Source organism: Myotis daubentonii, chromosome 2 (assembly GCF_963259705.1).
Source record: "Myotis daubentonii chromosome 2, mMyoDau2.1, whole genome shotgun sequence".
NCBI classification, from domain to species: Eukaryota; Metazoa; Chordata; class Mammalia; order Chiroptera; family Vespertilionidae; genus Myotis; species Myotis daubentonii.
The window spans coordinates 55765316-55782430 of NC_081841.1; the positions used below are offsets into that span (position 1 = coordinate 55765316).

Genomic DNA, 17115 nt, shown 5'->3' on the forward strand with positions numbered 1-17115 from the left:
TTATGGAATATAATGAACAACATAAACTGATGAACAAAAACAAATTCAGAGACAGGGAAGCATCTTTCAGATAGTCAAACCTCAGAGGGAAGGTAGAGGAGGGTGAAGGTAAAGGGGAGAGATCTACCAAGGGACTTGAATGCATGCGTATAAGCCTAACCAATGGACACAAACAACAGGGAGGTGAGGGCATTAGTGGGTGGGTTAGAAGGCAATGGGGAGATAAGGCCACATATGTAATACCTTAATCAATAAAATAAAATAAAAATGTATAGATTTAAAAACAAGAAGACATGTGTAGTATTTTAAATAAATAAATAAATAAATAAATAAATAAATAAATAAATAAAATGGCCGTAATACACAAATCAATCTATAGATTCAGTGCAATCCCCATTTACCAATGCCATATTTCACATATCTGGAACACATACTCCAGAAATGTATATGGAACCTAAAAGACCCCAAATAGCTGCAACCATCTTGAGAGAGAAAAACAAAGTTAGGAGGATCACAATACCAAATATCATGTTATACCACAAAGATATGATACAAAATAGCCTGGTACTGACACAAGAACTGGCATATATATCAATGGAACAGAGCAGATAATCCAGAAGTCAACACAAGCCATTATGCTCAATTAATATTTGACAAAGGAGGCAAGAGCATACAATGGAGTAAAGACAATTTCTTGAATAAATGGTGTTGGAAAAATTGGACAGGTACGTGCAACTTACACCATAAACAAGAATAAACTCAAAATGGATAAAAGACTTAAATGAAACACATGACCATAAAAATACTGGAAAAAACCATAGCCCCAAAATCTCAGACATCTCTCCTAGCAATATATTTCCAGATATATCTCTAAGGCAAGAGAAACAGGAAAAAATAAACAGGACTACATCAAAATAAAGCCTGCCACACAGCAATAAAAATCACAACAAAATGAAAAGGGGCCCAATGCACGGGAGAACATATTTTCCAATAATATATTTCATAAGGGGTTAATTTCCAAAATATATAAGAAACTCATACAACTTAACAAAAGGAAGAAAAACATCCCAACTTAAAAATGGGCAAAGGACATAAATAGATATCAAGGAAACATATGAAAAAATGCTCAAAGTCACTAATCATCAGATAGATGCAAATTAAAACAACAATGAGGTTACACCTCACACTGGTCAGAATAGCTACTATCAACAAATAACAAGTGCTGGCAAGGTTATGGAGAAAAGTTAACCCTAGTACACTGCTGGTGGGAATGCAGACTGGTGCAGCCATTATGGAAAACAGTATGGAGTTTCCTCAAAAAATTAAAACTGGAATTGCCATTGAGCCAGTGATTCCACTTCTAGGAATATATCCTAAGAAACCCAAAGCACCAATCAGAAAGAATATATGCACCCCTATGTTCATAACAGTGCAACTTACAATAGCTAAGATTTAGAAACAGCCCAAGTGCCCATCAGTAGATAAGTGGATTAAACATGGTGTACATTTACACCATGGAATATTATTCAGCTGTGAAAAAAAAAGGAACTCTTACACTTTGAAACAGCATGGAGTGACCAGGAGACTATTATGCTAAGTGAAATAAACCAGTCAGAGAAAAACAAGTGTCACATGATCTCACTCATGTGTGGAGTCTAATAAACACAATAGACTGATGAACCATATAGATCCAGAGACATAGGAGCATGGAACAGAGTGATGATTCTCAGAGAGAAGGTAGGGGATGGTAGGGGAGGGGAAGAGTGATGAGCCAAAGAACTTATATGCATATATGCATAACCCATGGACACAGACAATAGTGTAATGAAGGCCTGGAGGGTATGCAGCGGTGGTGTAGGAGGGGGTCAATTGGAAGAAAAGGGGGACATCTATAATACTTTCAATAATAAAGATAAGTTTTTTAAAAAAGAAAACTGCTGTTCAGTATCTGATAGATATTGAGCTGGCTAATATCCAGTAGTGCCCTAAAACTATGATCTTCAGGATATGTTTTCTACCGAACACAAACCTACAGCTACAGTTTCACTTCACAGTGGCTGGAGTTTAGGCAAAAGTACATGGGAAGTCAATTGCCTGTGCATTTTCCTGCATGATTCAATAATTTATTTACAGCTATTTACTACAGCTATTATACTCATTAAGTCATTCTTCTGATTTATTCCTAAAATTTGGAGGACTTTTATCAATAATTTATTTGTGTAACCCCCTGGCCACTTCCCCTGGGGTTGAAAACAGACTTACCTGACAGGGAGATTGTGAACAACAACTTTCCCTCTCCTGTTTTATATTGTTTTTTTCTACAGATAGATGTCAGACTGTTCAAATTCATGAAACAAATGGGTCTGCCCCAAGTGGTGGGGTAGAGTTAGTTTTCTAGAACTGTCTATCTGAGAGATATGGCTAGCTCGGGAGGTTCTATCAGGATGTTCAAAGCCACATTTTAAATATTTCTATCTATAATAAAATTGGCATTTTAATCTCCCTCTACTTGCCTACATTTTACTCTCTTGTTGACTCAAGACTCAAGCAAGGAATAAGTGTGGGATTCCTTCAGACCCCACAATGCCAATAGTGACCCAGAGACCCAAACATGGTGTGCATATAATGCGGTATTACACATTGGAAGCAAAATATGGCGATACACTTCAAAATTCTAATATGTAAGTGGGTTTTACATCAGAAATTCCTCTTCTGATCATTTAAACAGAAAAAATCAATGATGTTTATAAAAATGAGATTTTTAATATATAAATTTTAATAATGAAATATGGGAAGCTTTCTTAGATAATGGCTTACACATAAAAAGAGTACAATACAGAAAAATTAGGATACAAACATATATTTTTACCCTGGGAAAGTATGTACAGTTGTAGGATTAGAAATTGTGTCTATATTACTTTCAAGAATTTTTTTTTTCATAGAAAATGCAGACAAAGCAATTTGTTCTCTTTTCTTAACACTCTGTTATCTATGGGTTGAAGAGTAGCCAGAAATCTTTTCATCATACAATTATTGTTCTGCACTTGGAATGTGTCTCTTAAAATTGTTGCATTTTATTTTCTCTAAGGACGCTATTCCCACTGCTCCCGCTAGGTATTTTGCCAAAATTCAGTGCATATTAAAATCATTAGTCATGTTTGAACTTTGTCACGAAGGGCCCTTTCCTTATCCACACAGTGTACATCCATGAGTCTGAGATTATAAAAGTCATCTTAATCTTCCATCACTGTGTAAAAATCATTTCCCAGAGAAATGAGAATCATCTCTTTCAAAATCTTCTTTAAAAATTACCTTATATTTCTCAGACATTTAAAATACATAACTTTTTATTTCGCCTTTCTGATATAAGAAAATATTCCCTAGGTTTAAAATGAAATAGAATATTTAGTGCGAGTCTTTTGGCACTTTCCACTAGCAAACAATTATCCATGAATGTCTATGTCTTCATGAGAGGACCATTTGGGCACCTTAACTGGCCCCACTTATACTTTCAGTTTGACCTTCAGAACTACCAGGATTATACAGTCAACTGCAGCCAGGATTACCTTCCATAAGAGTAAGTATGTTATTGTTTGGCAATTTCAGTTTCTTTCATCATTCAAAGTTCTAGTTCATTAGTCCTGGAAAATATGACTAATCTGCTTAAAAATCTGAGATGGCAATATTGGCTGTCTCTGAAAAATAAAATAGTTATTTCTAATGTTAGTTTGTATTATAAAAAAGAAATCTGAAGGGATTATGCTCATTTGAAATATTTATTACATGCATCACTAGAGAGGGGTCAGTACCTGCTCACTCTTTAGCCTTAATATTTGTAGCACTACCTGTCAAATCATAGATTCTCAGTAAATACCTTCTGAATGAATGCATCAGTATTCATAGCAACATTATATACATTATGATCAGAAATGTTGTTATTTAGAGATCAATGATTTCATTATATTTGAAAATCTTTCTTTAAATATAATTTAAAAAATTCACCTGAATTATAGTGGTCTACCAGAACATTTACTTAAATTTTGGTAGCACAGAAGGTAAATATTGGTGATTGGAAAGGGGGGAGAGTTTAGGAAAGTGGAACAATGCTCTGAGTTAACATGCCACAGTGAAGTATTGAGAGCTTAAGAATTTACTCAGTTTCTTTCACAAAGTCAATTCCTATATGACCCTATCTAAAAAGGCACCTGATTGGCAGCTAATTATTTCTCCCCCTCAGCCTAGATTAGTGCTCCTTTTCTCCAGAGATGCCTGTAAACCACAGGTAATTCTCTGTCTCTAGCTCTCTAATGCTGTTATTCGTTACTGCCTTCATTGAAACAACTTGCCTCAATTCAACAAACCTTAGGAAAACACACCTGAAGCTTTCTTGTGGGGTAGAGATTGCTAGAAAAAAATTAATCCATTAATATACAAACTAATTAAATTTCTCATGGAAAATTCTGTTCTTCTTGAAATGCAGAGAAAACCAAAGACATTGACTTTTTACAGCTATTTACAAACGGAAATAGCTGCCAAGTGCTTAAGTGTTAATGGGGTTGAGAAAGAAATGGGAAGTACCTATTGCCTCATATTCAAAATTTCAGTCTCTAAACTCTGCCCTTAGTATTTCTTCACAGGACATTGAACAGCTTATAAAAGGCATCAAAATTCACAAGCTTTATAAAGAATGCAGGAACTGTCCTAGTCATTGTTGCTCAGCAGTTAGAGTGAAGGGTCTGGGGTTTGATTTCTGGTGAAGGGGTGGTATCTGGGTTGCAGGTTCCTCCAAGGGCTGAGACAGGACACCTGCCAGAGGCAAGAAATTCATGTATCCCTCTCACTCATTTCCCACCCCTCCCTCACTTCCACTCTCTCTACAAATCAATGAAAGAAATACTCTATGATGAGGATTAACAAACAAAGGATGCAGAAAAAACAGTAGTATAGTGGTCACTGATTAGTGCCCTCACACATTAGCATTATTACAGCAGGTTATAGGAGGAGAGGGAGGAGGAGGAAGTGAAAGGAGAGAAAGCTTTAACTTACTATCTGCCAAGCACTTTGGTGAACTATAGCAATCAACAATCACAAGGATTCCATGAACTAAATATTAAGAAGGAAACTGAACCCGAAGAGGAAAAGGGAAATGAGAATGCCACAGTCTTATTCCAGAGATTAAAATACCTTTAAAACACATGTTAGAAAATATGGCAAATATGATAGTCATTCTTTCTTGATTTCCACAAACTTTTAAGGAACTCTTACTATGCCCCTGGAGATAAGCTTGCTGCTGGGGACAAAACAATGTAAAATAAAATTTGTTTGTACAGTTTGACAATTTAGTCATCAGAGAAGAAAAATAATAATCATAGGCTACAATGGGAATAGTAAGAAGAAAAGACACATCTATCTTAAAAAGTTATAGATAGATTCCTGGTGGATTTAATGCCTAAACCAGAACTTAAAATAGGGATAGAGCAGTTAGAGACTACAAGTGCAGAGATCTGTAAAAACAAAAGGACCAGCATCTGAGAATCTCCACAGGTAATTTTAAGCATCGCCTTTAATGGAAACCGCTAGTAGATAAGTGTAGGGAAGCAAATTGAATCAGGAGAGATGACACCAGCAGCCCGACTCTATAGGCCAGTGGTTCTCAACCTTGGCTGCACATTAGAAGCACCTGGGAATCTTTTTAAAATCCTGATTTCTGGGCCTCATCCTCCAGAAATTCTTCTTTTTTCTTCTTCTTCTCCTTTTTTTTCTTTTCTCTTTTTTTTTATTGTTTTATTGCTTAAAGTATTACAAAGGGTATTACATATGTGTCCTTCCCCCCCCCCATCCCTTGACAATCCCCTGGCCTCCCCTACCCCCCAGTGTTTTATGTCCATTGGTTATGCTTATATGCATGCATACAAGTCCTTCGGTTGATCTCTTACCCCCCTCCTTTCTGCCCCCAACCCTCCCCGGCCTTCCCGCTGCAGTTTGACAATCTGTTTGTGGCAGCTCTGCCTCTGTATCTATTATTGTTCAAAAGTTTATAATGGTCTTTATTAGCCATGAATGAGTGAGATCAAGTGGTATTTTTCCTTCATTGACTGGCTTATTTCACTGTTTCTTTGTTATGGGGTGGGGCCACAACATTAGTAACAAAGAAACAGAATTTCCGGAGGATGAGGTCCAGAAATCAGGATTTTAAAAAGATTCCCAGGTGATTCAAATGTGCAGCCAACGTTGAGAACCACTGCTATAGGTCATACTCTTAATCACTATGATATATTTCTCTTGCTAATGGCCATGGCAAGTACACTAGTAGGAAAACACAAGAAATGAGGGAAATTTTGTAGACTGATAGCAGAAATATTAGAAAGCACTCCATATGCTAACTAAGAAACCTAAGTTTTATAATGAGGGCAAAAAAGAGTGATTGAAAAAATTAAAATTAATGCTTCAGTTACAAAACTCCATTTCACGCTATAAAAGAAATATTTTTTAATAACATAATATCAGTCTTCCCTTCCTACCAAACTCCACCACCTCACTCTAGTGAATCATCTTCATGCATTTGTGCTGCCTCCCTCAACCCAGGTTCAGCTTGGTTCTGGAACAATTACATCATTTTGATGTGATAAGAGATAAAGATGTCAGTATCCATCCTCTGTTCTGATCCTCAAACATCTATTCATGTGCATCACAGCCTTGGATCTTTTGTTTCCCTTGCCCATATTACTCTTAAGGTCTAGTAGTTCTCTGTATATTTTATAGGACACCGATAGTATTACTGTAGCAAATTGCCGTGAAGGAAAATTTGTCAAGTTTCTAAGTTTGTCTTTAGTTTCATGTCACACTAGACAGGTGAACACCTTTTTGTAATTCTATACCAATCTTTAGAATGGGAAGACTATGTGACTTTTTAAGGCTTTTTTGCCTGTGTTCTAGGAGCAACTTAATTATTTTTCCCTTAGATCTCTACAAGGAAAAGAAATTTTAGAAATCTATATCATTTTTTTATCTGTCAGCTATTCTGGCTCCATGTTAGTGAAAGACAGTAAAGGTCCTCTGTGAATGCCACATCCCTTTGAAGCTAGGGTTCAAGTTCTGGAGAAGGGGCTGATGCACAAATGAATACACTAGACAAGAAATATACAATCAGGAGGCATGGGGGAGCCAGTCGGGGACTTTTCTCTAGCAGAGAGGCTCTCTGAAACCCTGGACCCATCAGCTTTTATTTAATTGAATACACATTTGCCCTTTAGGAATGCAAACAGGGCTATCAATTGTAAAGTTTGGTAAACAATAAAAGGATTACCAGGTTAGGGCCATGGTCCGCAAACCGCAGCTCGCAAGCCACATGCAGTTCATTGACCCCATTGAGTGTGGCTCTTCCACAGAATACGATGTGCGGGCGTGCAAGTACAGTGCGATTGAAACTTCGTGGCCCATGCGCAGAAGTCTGTTGTCAGCCTGGGCGAGTCTATTTTGAAGAAGTACTGTTGATATTTGGCTCTGTTGACTAATAAGTTTGCTGACCACTGCTGGTCTAACCTATTCTTCAATTCTCTTATCCCCTGATAAAGAAATTTTATAAATTCTCTAAGGATGAGAAATTTTGTTCTTACTCATTACTCTGAATAAAATATTTATTGCCTGGAATATTTCATTAACCTAAAAGCTTGATGCATTTGAAACTCAAACCCATTAATGCATTCCTTTTTATCCTCTCCTCAACTCTTACCTAAAGCCAAAATTAATCAACTTCCATTTAACTGAGAGGTAGATCAAGAGTTTCAGAGAAATACACAGTATGGAGTAAATGTCAGTGCAAAAATATTGTCCACAACACATAGGGGAGAGTTAATCACATCTGGGCTTTAGAAAAATGATTCTGATTGCATTGATTTTAAAATATTAAATGGGAAAGCAAAGATACATGTTAATCATATGTTTACATGTTTCTGCAATATTTCAGTTATGAGGTAAAAGACACGGAGAGTAAAAGTAGTGTTGTGAGTGAGAGAATAAAAGGAACAAATTAAAAAGATAACAGAAATGGCAAGACATGCCCACAACTGAAAATGGGAGTAAAAAAAAGAACAATAAATATTGTTTTTAAATGAGACTTACTCTTGACAGGGAAAGAAACACAGTCATGAGTGCTACATTAAAAATCTTGAAATATGCACATCTAGAGGACTCTCAATAGGAAATCATAGATAACAAAATAAGAATGCCCAATGCTGAATAGTAATGAATTATCACCTAATTCCAGATGCAGTTGTACATAGTTTATCTATATTATCTAAATCTTTCATTTTAACCCTAAGATGTACATATTATTTTATCTGAAGTTTGCACACATACACACACAAATAGAAGACACAAAATAAAGAAATTAATCAAATTGCTCAAGGACTCTCAGATAGAAAAAAAGGAAAAGTATAAGATCAAACCATTTAAGTCTGATCTAGATGTCTAAGAATAAGTTGAAGTCAGAATACTGTAACATTTTCCTGCAGATGTAAATGTAGGGATCATGAGCCTTCTTGAAATCACCCTATTTATTAGAACTTCCTAGAGAGAGAGCAGTGTAAAAGAGATATTGCCTATGAAAAATATTTCAGGTGCACCAACAAATTAGAAAATGAAAAGGAGCTATGAAGGAGAATAGGAAAAAATAGACAAAATTATAGGAAGGAATTCAGGATAATGTGAGAAGGTAGAAAGTAAGCTGTAAAGACTTTCATAAGTTCACGGTTTACTATATGCAGAAGCGAGCTTGAGTTAAATTAAATCTGAAGTTTGTTTAATGCTTAAAACAAGAGGGAGGCCAGTGGTGATGTTGGCTAGAGTAGTTTAAATGATACAAATACATCATGAGTTGATGTATAAGTGGCTAATAAGACAGAGAAGACAATTATCAAGGAGGTAAAATTTAAGAGAGAATGTTGTATTATGTTTGAGAAATTGCTAAACCTTGTTAAACCCGATATTGCTAAATGATATTTATGATGGGTGGTAGTGTGTTTTTCAAGCTGAAATAGGCTGACCCAAAACATTAAAAAATCAAGATATTGCTCTTCAGCTCTATAAATATACTTCAAATGTTCCTTTATTTGTCTGTCACAAATTTTTAAGTAAATACATACAACAAGGAGAGAAAATATGTCATTGTCAAATGTGTTTAGAAAGAAATAATAAAAAAAGCATAATTAAGAAAAAATTCAATATCAAAGCTCTGCTCTTAACTATAATGCTTTGATGGGAAAAGGGCTCTCAAAATCTAGAGAATAATAAAACTATAGATGTACCACAGTTTTGTAATCCTCTCATCGGCTGATTCGGCACTTAGGCTGTTTTCAAATCTTAGCTATTGTAAATCGTGCTGCTATGAATATAGGGGTGCATATATTCTTTCTTATTGGTTCTTCTGATTTCTTGGGATATCTTCCTAGAAGTGGGATTACTGGGTTAAATGGGAGTTCCATATTTAATTTTTTGAGGAAACAAGGCAGATAGTTAAAGGGCATTAGGGTTTTCACTGTCAAAGGAACTTAAAAGGAAATTAATTAACCAGAGTATATAATTCCAGATTTCTGCTTATAAGATGGGGAGGAATTTCTTTGTAGCACTAAGATATTCTAAAAAGCATAAAAATGTACAACATAGATATTCCAACAGTAGAAATACAATATAGCCAAGGGTAATCTATATATATAAAGAGCTAGGGGCCGTCGCATCCAAAACAACTGAATTGACGACCCAACAGGCTGAGTGGGGCAACCAGGCCGGCAGGGGGGTTAGTGAGGGACGACCAAATGGCTGAGCTGCAGGCTGTGTCGGGCAACCAGGCCTGAAGGGGGGTTAGTGAGGGACGACCAAACTACTGAGCAACAGGCTGTGTAGGGGGTCCAGGACTGCAGGGGGCAACTGGGGGGAGACTAGGCCAGCAGGGGGGGCAGGTGAGGGGCAACCAGGTCAGCAGAGGGGGGCATTAGGGGGCAACCAGGCTGGTAGGACAGGCAGTAAGGGGCAACCAGAGTGGCGCAAATATGTGATTTAAATATGAACAGTCAATTTATGTGACACAAAGAAGTAATCAAACATTGGCATGTAAGATATGCTTACTTCCCAACAGATCTAGGAATCACTCTCGGATTTACTTCTCTTGAGGTTAGAAGATGACTAGGGCTCTGGATTTCATCATATAAAGTCTTATTATTTGAAGCAGAATGAGCAAAGACAATAATCAAGGATGAAAAACCAAACTACACTAACAACCTTCATCTTGCTGGGACTGACCGATGACATTCCACTGAAAATATTGCTGTTTATCTTTCTATTTCTTTCCTACATGTTGAGTATCTCTGGAAACCTAACCATCATCACCCTCACTCTGATGGATTCCCACCTACAAACACCAATGTATCTGTTCCTTCAAAATTTCTCCTTCTTAGAAATTTCTTTCACAACTACCTGTGTACCCAGATTCCTATTTAGCATATTATCTGGGGACAAGTCCATTACTTATAATGCTTGTGCCAGTCAACTCTTCTTTACAGACCTCTTTGCAGTAACAGAATTTTTTCTTCTGGCTGCCATGTCCTATGATCGCTATGTGGCCATCTGCAAACCCCTGCATTACACCACCATCATGAACAGCAGAGTCTGCAAGTACATCATTTTCTCCTGTTGGGTAGCAGCACTGATCACCATTCTGCCACCAATCAGTCTGGGTTTGGGCCTGGAATTCTGTGATTCGAACGTCATTGATCATTTCCTCTGTGATGCATCTCCTATCCTGAAGATCTCTTGCTCAGACACCTGGTTGATAGAACAGATGGTTATCATGTGTGCTGTGTTGACATTCATCATGACCCTCATATGTGTGGTTCTATCCTACATTTATATCATCAGGACTATTCTAAGGTTTCCCTCTGCCCAGCAAAGGAAAAAGGCCTTTTCCACGTGTTCTTCCCACATGATTGTGGTTTCCATTACTTATGGAAGCTGCATCTTCATTTATGTCAAACCTTCAGCCAAGGACGAGGTAGCTATAAATAAAGCGGTTTTTCTCCTTATTACTTCCATTTCACCAATGTTGAACCCCTTTATTTACACCCTGAGAAACAAGCAAGTGAAACAAGCTTTCCGTGACTCAATTAAAAATATTGCATTCCTCTTAAAGATGCAGAGGAAAAGGGAGTCAGTGAATCCAATTAAAAGGAAGGGTAAATAGGCAGAAAACCCAAAGCTTCTAATATTATTTGTCTCTGCTTGTCTTATTCTCTAGTATATCTACATTCTCACTTTGTTTTTAGGCTTGTTTACTGTGAATCCTGACTATTTGATTTTTTACTTCTCATTAAAACTAAATTCTAAGGTATTTATGCTTACTGTTTGGCAGAAATTTCTGTTTTGCCGAACATTTTGGTTGCTATCCCCAGAAACACAGTAGAACACATTTTTCTGTCATATTTGTACATTATAAGATGTGACTATGTAGCCTATATTATAGCTAACAGGATGGGTATAAGCAATGTGTAGTTTCTAGACCTACGATATGCAAATATTCAATAGTTGATCCACAATCTCTTTTCTCCACCTGCTGGTCAGATGTCCACATTTCAATACCTCTGTACCCTTCATGTCGATAATGAATGAGCTTGATCTTTCATCTCTAGTATAGTCTTCATCCAAAGGACAGGCTATCACAGCAAGTTTGATAAAACTTCTCCTCTACTTCAACTCCAGTCAGCTGTCATCTGATTTGACAGGTAAAGTATCACAGCACTATCCCTGCCACTGACTAAGGGAGCAATGATCAGTTTGTTCTAACTTGGCTGCATGAGTACAAATAACACCCATCCTCAAGTATTGTTAGAAATACATTCTGTTAACATTTTTTAATATGCATTTAATTTTATTGATTTCAGAGATTGCCGGGAGCCGGTCCATGCTTGCTGTTTCAAGGGACCTGGCATATATGGCATACTGTTCTTAATATGTTTGCTCACCTTCTTGGCACTATGTGTTTTAACCAAGGTCTCTGAGAAAGGTTGTTTTCCCCAGGTAGGGATTTTCCCCTGAAGTTAAGGAGGGAATAAAACCCCTCAACTAAGTGCCAGGCGGGTAATTAATCCCTTTAACTACGAGCAATCATGCTTAAACTACATAATCTTTTCTCCCTGGAATGGAGATAAGAAACGCCCTAACCTTTGTAATAGAGATTGATAGGATTGAATCAACTGGTATAAATACAGTTGTAACAAGACAGAAATACTCAGAACTTAGAACAGAATCAAGAAGACAGAACCTACACGGAGCCTAGAGACAGAAGAACTTCGCTGGAGAGAGCATGCCAGAGGATCCTGGAGAGGGACTGGCCTCGGAGCCTAGAGACAGAGCCTAGCGGGAGAACATGGCAAGGGATCCTGGACTGAACCTGACTACAGAGATTGGCAGGAGAACCTGACTGGAACCTGGACACTGAACCTGACTGGAGAGCCTGGACAGAACCTGGCTGGAGAACCTAGCGAGGGAACATGGCTACAGAACCTCGCTGGAGATCCGAAGCAGAACCTCTCTGGAGATCCGGGCTAGAGATCCTGGCTAGGCTTCTGATCAACTGAACGCTGTCTCCGTGTCATTCCTTCTTCGCCGATTCCGTCCACACCTTTGGGGACCCCTGGACCTGCTGGGGTTGGACCCCGGCAAGAGATTAAAAAAAGAGAAAGGAGATGCAGAGAGAGAAACGTCAATGATGAGAGAGAATCATTGATCAGGTGCCTCTTGCTTGCCTCCCACTGGGATACAGCCCATAACCCTGGCATGTGCCCTGACCAGTAACCTCTTGGCATTTAACCACTTGACTCATGGGTCAATGCTCAACCACTTAGCCACACTGGCCAGGCCATACTATTAAATTATATGGTATAGACATTATATCTTGACTATTGGCATATTCCTACTCAGAGAGCCATAAATTCAAACCTGGTCCAGGACAATGATATAAGGAAAAATAGTATTAAAAATAATATACACAAGTTTGTAATACCACCCACCCTTCTTCAAATCTCCTGTCCTATAAACCTTTCCAGTGAAGTTTCTCTGTTACTTCCTTTCAGATTCACTGTGACGTAGAATTAGCTAAATAAAATTTTAGCTATTTAATATTTCTTAAATATATTTTTATTGATTTCAGAGAGGAACGGAGAGGGAGAGAGAGACAGAAACATCAGTGATGAGAGAGAATCACTGATTGGCTGCCTCCTGCACACCCTAGGCATAGGCCCATGAGTGGAACTGAACCTGGGATCCTTCAGACCGCAAGCCGATGCTCTATCCACTGAGCCAAACCAGCTAGGGCTAGCTATTTAATATTTTTCAATCACTGTTTAAAATAACCAGTGTTTACATTACCCTTTTCACTTTCTGATGAGTCTATCGCTTTGAGAACATTATGGGGGAAAATGGCTGTGTAATATTTTGTTTTTCTTGACCTTTTATGTACATTGGTAGAAGTAAAATATGTAATTTTATCAGAAGAAATATATTCAAGATACCCCACAAAGGTTTGTGCATAAAATATTGTTCCTTCTGTCACTCTCTTTCAAAGATTCCATGAGCTTAACTGAGGGAGTAAATTTAGCCCCCATGTACAAATATTTGCTATTTTATACCACAATACCCAATACACCTGAATTATTATAGGCTAGGATAAATCGAATAAATCGGAAAATGTGTATGTGGAGCTAAACTATTGATATTTCACTATTAATTCTTTGGTGACATCCTAATAAATAATCTATTTTCATATTATTCTGAACAAATGTGTTTCTGTGGAGGTATTTCCAATACAAACCTTCAAATAAATACCTTGCAATCATTTTAATGAATAGTTTTTAAAATATGCAAATCAAATTATTTTAAAAAGTAATGAAGCATTCATACATTAAGAACTATACCCAGGAATTTTTATGCAAAGGTTTATCTTTAGTTCTCTGTGCTTATAAAGCTAAAATATAGACTTTTATGTTTTACTTTTACAAATTGCTCCTATATTTTAAATATACTTACTAAATATGCTCATGGATATACAAAATGTGTGGATGTACATATTCAAAATACTAGCAATAGCTATCTCTATACTATGTATAACTTTACATGTATTTTCTTTTTATTATCAGATTTATTGTTTTACAATTAAAATTATGTACTTATAAAAATTGATAAGTAGGGGAAATCACACCCTATTAATTTTAAAAGTCCTGTGGTGATGTAGTTTGCATATCTTCTGTTTCTGATCTATCCCCAAAAACAAGGTTCCCACTGCTGATTTAGGACATTTCTTACCCCAACAGTTATTTATAAACTAAATTTATTGGTGATTTTTGAATCAGAGTCACCACATATATGAGTATTTATTTACTTATTTACAGAAGACTGAGTACATTTTTTAAAAGGCATATCTTCAAGTTCTCTAAAAACCAAAAAGAGGTCTTACACACTCTAGCTTTTTTCCCCCTTTTTTTCTTTTCCTTTTTTAATTAAATCAATTGGGGTGACAGTGTTTAATAAGATTGTATAGATTTCAAGTGTACATTTCTATAAAACTTGATCTGTATGTTGCTTTGTGTGCCCACCACCCAAAGCCAAATCATGTTCCATCACCATATGTTTCTCTCTTACTACCTCACCCCCACCTCCATTTCCCTCTGGTAACCACCATACAGAGTTTTTGTTTGCTTGTCTGGTTTGATCACTTGTTGCTTTCAATTTTATATCCCACATATGAGTGAAATCTTATGGTACTTGACTCTGTCTCACTTATTTTGCTTAGCATGATATTCTCAAGATCCATTCATGTTGTCACAAATGGCCGTATTTTATCTTTCTCTTTGCCTGAGTAGTCATCCAATGTATAAATGTGCCACATCATCTTTATCCAATCATCTGTCAAAAAATACTTTGGTTGTTTCCATGTCTTGGCCATCATGAATAATGCTGCAATGAACATGGGGGTGCATATGTCTTTGAAAACAAATACTTTCAAGTCTTTAGGGTAGATATCCAGAAGAAGAAATTCTGGATCATATGGTAATTCTTCCCTTAATTTTTTGAGAAAATGTACTGTTTTTACATCGTGGCTATACCAGTTTACATTCAGCAGAGACCAAAGGTGCCTTTTTATCCACAATCTCAACAACACTTGTTATTACTTGCCTTGTTGATAATAACCATTCTAACAGATGGCAATTATGTGAGGTGGTATCTCATTGTAGTTTTGATTTCAATTCCCCTGATAACTAATGAGGTTGAAGATCTTTTCATATATCTGTTGGCCGTTTGTAGGTCTCCTTAGGAGAAATGTCTGTCAGATTCTCTGCCCATTTTATAATTGGATTATTTGTTTGCTTGTTTGTTTAGCATTTCACTTAAACGGGGTACAAGAAAATATTGCTTAGATTTAAAGTGAGATCAAGATCTGGTTGATAAAGTCTCTAAAAGATTTTAGACATAGAGAAATCCTGCCTGAGAGGTTGAGTAAGGTTTCAAAATAATATGTGACTGGCAGGGCACCTACCTATCTCCGCTGGCACATGTCTGGTCAGCTTTTGTCACCCTGAGGAATTTGGGGATTAAGTGACTATCTGAGACTATGATTGTCAGAAGAGTAAGTATTTTCTTTGTTGTTTATTATCTACATAAATTATATAATGATGTTTTGCTTCTGAAATCTAAGGTGATGTGATATTTTGTTTAAAATTCCTTAATAAATTGAGACAAGTAATTGCTGTTGTTACTGTTAATCCCCTCCAGTGGACATTGCTTTTCAAAGAGATTAGAAGGAGGACATACAGAAGGAAAAGAGACATATGAAAACATGCTCAAAATCACTAATCATCTGAGAGATGCAAATCAAAACAAGAAAGAGGTACCATTTCACACTTGTCAAAATGGCTATCATCAACAAATCAACAAACGACAAGTGCTGGAAAGGATGTGGAGAAAAAGGAACCCTCATGCACTGCTAGTGGGAATGCAGACTGGTGCAGCCACTGCGGTGAACAGTATGGAGTTTCCTCAAAAAACTAAAAATGGAACTCCCATTTGACCCAGTGATCCCATTTCTAGGAATATATTGCAAGAAATTAGAAAGGATATATGCACCCCTATGTTCATAGCAGCACAATTTACAATAGCTTAGATTTGGAAACAGCCTAAGTACCCACCAGCAGATGAGTGGATTAGAAAACTGTGGTACATCTACACAATGGACTACTATGCTGCTGTAAAAAAGGGGGGGGGAGGAACTCCTGCCATTTTCAACAGCATGGATGAGCCTGGAGAGCATTATGCCAAGCAAAATAAATCAGTCAGAGAAAGATAAATATCACATGATCTCACTCATTTGTGGAATAGAGTGAACAACATAAACTGATGAACAAAAACAGATCTAGAGACAGAGAAGCATTGATCAGACCATCAAACCTCAGAGGGAAGGCAGGGGAGGGGGTAGTGGGGCAGAGATCAACCAAAGGACATGTATGCATGCATATAAGCATAACCAATGGACACAGGCACTACGGAGGTGTGGGCATGAGTGGGGGTTAAGGACACATATGTAATACCTTAATCAATAAAGAAAATAAATAAATAAATAAATAAATAAATAAATAATAAATAGATTGAAAGGAGGGAAGAGGAGGAATTGGGAGAGAGAGAAACATCAATGAGAGAGGCATATAGACTGGTTGCCTCCCACACATACCCTGATCAGGGGTGGGGAGTGAACCTGAAACCCAGGTAAGTGCCCTTGACCAGGAATGGAACCAGAGACCCTTCAGTGCAGGCCAACATTCTAACCAGTGAGACACACCATGCTGGCAAAGGTAAGGCAAATAATATTTTAGTAATTAAACATATATATTAAAATTAATTGACACCTGCTTATGGATTAGTAAAATTAAAGATATCTCAATGTAGCATGGTTTTTTAACATCCAGAAGCATCCTGTGTCAACATGTTATTCATACCTGAAAATATATATCTAAAGAGGGAAGGTTTGTGTATACGTGTACACAAACATAGGCATACACTTTCCTCAATAAAATGACA

At 37.1% G+C, this 17115-nt stretch overlaps 1 protein-coding gene across 1 annotated transcript; it reads left to right on the forward strand.

The window, feature by feature from the left end:
* The first annotated feature begins 10249 nt into the window (after positions 1–10249).
* Positions 10250–11233, forward strand: LOC132226552 (olfactory receptor 6C2-like). The gene has a single exon (XM_059681153.1). The coding sequence runs from the start codon at positions 10250–10252 to the stop codon at positions 11231–11233; it is 984 nt and encodes a 327-aa protein (XP_059537136.1).
* Positions 11234–17115: the final 5882 nt, after the last annotated feature.